Raw genomic sequence first — 5,936 nt, 5'->3', positions numbered from 1 at the left:
CCTCCTCAGGCTATACATCTGGAACATAAACGAAATTAAAGCCCATTGGGCAAAAGTCATAAAAGACAACATATTTGAAAAGAGCCTCAGCTCTTAGACATCATCATCACGGGAACTCCTCCAGACATCCTTATCTCCCACAGCTGGTTCACTTTCTTTGGCTGGACCTCCCTCATCTGCCTCCTTATCATCGCCCATCTGGGACGTCTCGACTGGAGCTGAATCAGGGTCCACCAAACATAAGTTTAAACAATACTCTCCGGAAAAAGATAGATTAAACATATTAATCTCGAATATACCTGAACTCTCTGAGAATTGAGGAATGGGAAGCTTGCTGATTGAGAAGTCTGATACCTGCGCCTTCTCATATGCAGCAGTCGCCTCCGGCATCAAAGCCATCAAACGGTTATACTCGTCTTCAGCATTCTGGATTCATTATCCAGCATATCCTTCAAGAGGTCGGTGTTAGCCTGAAGCTCTTGAGCATAAATATGGAGCTCGACCTCATCCTTCTTCTTGGCAAATTTCTCCTTCACGGAGGCTAAGATCTTGTTGTAGGCATCAGCTACCTCCCTCTTTCCTCTCCTAACGGCCAGCTTGACCTCAGTTTCCTTGTTCCTCTAGTTGTCTTGAGACGAAGTATTCAGCTCCCTGACCTGATACTCAGCTATCTTCCGAGCAGAATCCAACTCAGCGATCTTCCTACCCTTCACCTGGATATCCATCGCTTGACTCTCAATCTTCCCTTGCTGAATGTCGGCCTTGGAGCCAAGTCTCTCGACCTCAGCTTGAAGTTCAGAGACCTGAACCCGAGCCTTGTCAAGCTCCATCTTAGTAGCTCTAACTAGCACAGTATCCTCAAACTTGAACTGAGCCCTGTTGATAGCTCCAGCCAGCTACATAAAACGAAAACGATAACTTAATAAACATCTTCCGAAGAGGATCAAGCTAAAAGACTAAAAGAAAAACCAAACCTGACCCATGCAATGGGCAATCTCAACGTACTCCTCTTTGTTCGTGAGATTGGTGATCGAGGGGAAGGCGCACCCGGTTCTCTTCATGTGCCTCATCAGCGTAGCCAAACCCCACGAGTCATCCAAGACTGATCCAGGCTTCAAGTGAGTGAAATTCCATCCGACGGTTCCTCCTCTAGAAGATGAGGAGGAAGACCTGGAAGGTCTGTCGACCTGGTCGGTCCTGGACCTCTTACTCCTCGGAGGCTCAAACTCATGAGTATCCTTCATCACTTGAGGATCAGCTTCTGTCTCCGGGACCTCGGAGTGAGGGACAACTTCCTGAACTTTAGGCTCGGAGCGACTGGCATCTTTAACAGGAGCAGAGCCTCCATCATCGAGGACTTCCTTCACAGAGCTGAGGAAGGATCCTCCTTGATTCCTGTCGCTTCCCCGAGAGGAGCTGGCAGCTTTGGTTGATTTACCCCTGGAACGGAACGAGGGCTGGAGAGGCATCTTGTGTGACTGAGTCTTCTCTAAGGTACTAGCTTCCGATGAGACTGACAATATCGATTCACCTTCAGAAACTGAATCAAAAGGAGAATCCTTAATCTCAAAAGACAAGTTCAACCATTAAAGATTTGAAACCAATGAAAGAAGGTTACCTTCTAAACCTGCAACCGTGACTGAATTAGGAAAGGAAGCCTTGTATCGCTCAAGGAACCTAGCTGATCCAATTCTCGTGGTAGTGTAAGCTCCCCAGGTACTAGGGCTGTGTTGCAGCTTCCTACAGAGAGCTCTGGTGAGTTTACCAGATAACTTAACAGGATCCTTAATCTCTGCAAGAAAAATCAAAGGGCTTAGCAAGTCACGATAAGCAAAAGTAAACAAGTAGACACATTCCTAAAAAACCTAACCAGATATGTCAGACCAAGAGGTCCTGAGGACTCGGCCTACAGGAACTATTAAAGGGTCAATCTTGACATAGAAATACTTCTTCCGCCAGTCATCATCACTGGCCGTGAACTTGAAAATACCAAGCCCTGGAGGACAGGGGAGATAATAGGTCCGCTTCCACCCTCCTTGGTTGAACTCTCCTTTATTGAGAAGAGACTCATCAACTCGGTCAGCCCTACGATAACCCCTTCTTCCTTAGCCCTGGTGATAAATCCATTCACCACTCGGATAACCGAGGGGCAAAGCTGGGAAAGGGCTAATTGATAGTGATCCAGGAGATCTAACAAGAGGGTTGGAAGAGGGAACCTAAGGTGACACTTGGAGATGTACTTCTCGTGGACACAGAACCAACCCTCCGGGACGGTTTCGGGGGTTTCATCATCAGTACAAGCTCTGGCTAAATCCTTCTTGCCGTGAGCTTGGACGACGAGGTTAACAACCTCCTGACTCTTCAACAGCGAAGGAGAGTGAGGTCCAGTGGAGGCGCTCCCGCCATCCTTCTTCTTCATTCGCTTGGAGACTCTCGCTCCAATTGAATCTTTAGCCTTCTTCTTCTTGGCATCCTTCTTCATCTTCTCGCCGGTTTCTTGCTTAACCTTCATAATACGAGCACCGGAAGCAGAGATTTGAATCTCACCGAAACCTTCCTTCTGACTCATGGTAATAAAGGGTAAAGAGAAAAGAAAGCGAAAAGGGAAGAATCGAACTAAGTCAAGCAAGAACGAAATCTCTAAAGAGGTTAGAGGCGAAGTACTGGTTCGATCAAGAAGCAGAGATAAAAAAAAAAGAGAAAACGCAGTAAAATAAAAGGAGGAGAGAAGTTACCTGGGAAACCGTCGAGAGGCGTGGAGAAAGTGGAGAGAGAAGCAGTTAATACCTGCAGCTTTATATCCCATCACGTCTCGATATGCGGAGATAGCTTTTTAAAATATTTTTATTTAAGCCGTTGATCTCATCAAACGCAATTGTGGCCGTCGGATTAAGCAAACGAAATCTTTAATGAAGATAACGGCTGCACAAGATCTCAACGAATATGGCCCGCTAGCTAGTAATAAATAATAAGAAATAGAAACGGGCCGCGAAAGGCCCATCACGAATTCAATCCTCAAAAGCAGCTAAGCCAGAGCCGGAGGTTGTAAGCTAAAGATGTTCACTAGAGAGGTCACGGAAAGGAGGCAGCTCGTGGACGTATAAGTAGGCGCAGGACCCGGTCAAACGGGAGCTGTTACAAATCCCTCAAATCACGGAGGGGATCTCGGGAACCAGTTGGTGACGATCCATCGGAGCCTGAGGCTATTTAAAGAGGAAGAAGACCAAAGAAGGAAGGGAGGTTCATTCCTACCAACATTCACACAATCTCTCAAACATTTCATTATCTTTGTAATCACCAAGAAAAATATCTCTTTGTAACCATTCTTTTATCAAGTTATCAATACAAATCAAATTCATTCTACAAGTTCTAACGGGATTGAGCCAGCGTTATCTTTCCCTAATCTTAACCTGATCTAAAATCCAGGAGGTGAGTTTAATCCCTCACAACCACCACGATTTGATGAGCATGGAAGTAGGGGCGCAGCTTTCGGGCCGCGTTAACTAAGGCAAGGGCCAGCTTATCAAGGTGACTATAACGGGTTTCCGCGTCTAGCAGTGATTTGCTCACGTAGTAGAAAGGATGCTGTTTCTTTCCTTCTTCCCTTACCAGGACCGCGCTGACTGCATGCTCTGATACCGCCAGATAGAGCAATAGGACTTCTCCTTCCAAGGGTTTTGAGAGGAGAGGAGGAGTAGTGAGATAGGCCTTGAGATCGGATAGGGCTTGCTCGCATTTATCGGTCCATTGGAAGTCCTTGGGGTCCTTTAAGGTTTCGAAGAAGACATGTGACTTGTCGGACAGTCTGGAGATGAACCTACTCAGGGCGGCCATCCTTCCAGTCAGTCTTTGAAACTCCTTGACGTTACGAGGGGAAGGTATCACCTGGATTGCTCTCACTTGTTCTGGATTTGCTTCAATGCCCCTGTGGGTGACTATATACCCTAGGAACTTCCCAAAGCTTACCCCAAACGAGCACTTTGAAGGGTTCAGTTTCATGTTTGTACCTTCTGAGAGTGGTGAAGGCTAGTTGAAGGTGTGAGATATGATCCTCAGCATCTAGGGACATTACCAGCATATCATCAATATAGACCTTGATGGTCTGCCCTATCTGATCGGCGAACATCATGTTGACAAGCCTCTGATAGGTTGAACCTGCGTTTGTTGGGGTCAAAATCGGTCAAGACGAAATCGATGTCCGAAAGTCTCGGAAAAACATGAAAAATGTTAGAGCAACCTCGAGAGACTAATTGTTAATCGAGAAACCTCGGGAAAACATTGAGTTCAAGATTAATCATCTCGAAATCAACAGCTAGAGACATTTTCTACACAAGGAAAAACCTACGGAAAACTAAAAACGCAAAAACACGCACAAACCGAAGGAAACGAGCAGCCGATTCGGGTCGTGGCCGTGGCCGCCGGGCGGCTAGCCCCGTGCTGGCCGTGGCCGCCGGCGGCTAGCGCCCGTACTGGCCGTGGCCGCCTGGCGGCTAGCCCCGTGCTAGCCGTGGCCGCCAGCGGCTAGCGCCCGTGCTGACCGTGGCCGCCGGGCGGCTAGCCCGTGCTGGCCGTGGCCGCCGGCGGCTAGCGCCCGTGCTGGCCGTGGCCGCCGGGCGGCTAGCCCCGTGCTGGCCGTGGCCGCCGGCGGCTAGCGCCCGTGCTGGCCGTGGTCGCCGGGCGGCTAGCCCCGTGCTGGCTCGGGTCGTCGGACGGCTAGTCTTCGTGCGTAAGTTCTAAGCCTCCGGGTCGCCAGAAATCCGTGTTTTGCGACTTTCCGAGTCCCATAAGACGTCAACGGACAGGAAGACTTCGTATAAAACGGTGATGGTTATCTTAAAACACCATTCACCTCGGCAATGGATCGAAGATCTTCCGAAAGACTCGACATCCAAGTATGAGCATTCTTTCAAAGAAATCGTAGAAAACAGCGGAAGTCCGGAAGACGGCCCGAAAGGGACCAAACCCGATCGGACGACCCATTTACGATTTTCTAAAAGGATAGATACGACGGTTTACAATTATCTTCGCATGACAAGATAAATGTTAAACTTCCGAAAAGATAAATGTCAACTTTCCGAAAAGATAAATGTCAAATTTCCCAATAAACGCGAAAGCCGACGAAAATGGAAAAAGTCCAGCCCGCGGCAGACTCAGCCCATCAAGGATAGACCGTCATATGGGAGTATATAAGCAAAGCTAGGAGCAGAGGAAGGGGATCCGAAATCAGAAGAAAGAAACCACTTCAGAGCAACTTAGAACTTAGGCGTTTATTTCCTTTTTTAGCGAGCTGCGACTCAACTAGGTTAGATCTAGGTTTTGAGACTAGCGACGATCGACAGCTCTTGCGGCCGAGATCTCGACCTGTTGTCCAACGCTCTCCGCAGATTCGGAAATAAGATTCTTTCTTTTTGCTCTCTTTATTTTACGCATTTATTCTCAAACTAGACTCGTATTAACTTTGTCGTGCGTGGCCCAGCAGATAGCCGGGATCCTCGGGGAAAACTAGGTCAACTTAGTTTTCCAACGTTTTAACTTAACTAAAATCGACAGTGCGAATTTCGGTTCCCACAGTTTGGCGCTAGAAGGAGGGGGATTCACGGATTTATCTTTCTCGCAACTACGCATGCCCAGTTAAGCATGTCTGCTAACGTGGAAAAAGACAAGCAAACACACGACGGACCAGCCGTCGATGTCAACGCTGAGAAGACTCCTGACGGAAACGTATCGACGGTCACTGCTGAGGCAAACACCGCGATGCTGGACCAGGTGAAGGAACTGTTCGCCACCGCCCAGAAACGGTCGGAAGAACAAGAGAAACTAATGGCTTCACTCGCTAAACAGGTCAATACCTTAACAGCGAAAAGCAAACTCCTGCGCGGATCCACCAAGGTGAGGCGTGTCAGGAGGCTCGACTTCGGAACTTCCGGAGACCAAGA

At 48.2% G+C, this 5,936-nt stretch overlaps 1 protein-coding gene across 1 annotated transcript; it reads right to left on the bottom strand.

The window, feature by feature from the left end:
- Positions 1 to 620: 620 nt before the first annotated feature.
- On the bottom strand, positions 621 to 2,569 carry LOC108830848 (meiosis-specific protein ASY2-like). The gene is made up of 5 exons (XM_056991470.1): positions 1,991 to 2,569; positions 1,885 to 1,906; positions 1,619 to 1,792; positions 975 to 1,540; positions 621 to 896 (listed from the first exon to the last, which is right to left on the bottom strand). The coding sequence occupies exons 1-5, from the start codon at positions 2,567 to 2,569 to the stop codon at positions 621 to 623; spliced, it is 1,617 nt and encodes a 538-aa protein (XP_056847450.1).
- Between the last annotated feature and the right edge of the window lie 3,367 nt (positions 2,570 to 5,936).

The sequence above is a fragment of the Raphanus sativus genome, chromosome 7, assembly GCF_000801105.2.
Source record: "Raphanus sativus cultivar WK10039 chromosome 7, ASM80110v3, whole genome shotgun sequence".
Lineage (NCBI taxonomy): Eukaryota > Viridiplantae > Streptophyta > Magnoliopsida > Brassicales > Brassicaceae > Raphanus > Raphanus sativus.
This window is presented reverse-complemented; position numbering and strand designations above follow the sequence as displayed.

Coding starts and splice junctions, on each gene's coding strand:
- LOC108830848 (XM_056991470.1), bottom strand. CDS start 2,569: ATGAGTCAGAAGGAAGGTTTCGGTGAGATTCAAATCTCTGCTTCCGGT. Junction 1,907..1,990: donor CCCCTGTCCTCCAGGGCTTG/GTATTTTCAAGT, acceptor TAGTTCCTGTAG/GCCGAGTCCTCAGGACCTCT. Junction 1,793..1,884: donor CGAGTCCTCAGGACCTCTTG/GTCTGACATATC, acceptor TTTTTCTTGCAG/AGATTAAGGATCCTGTTAAG.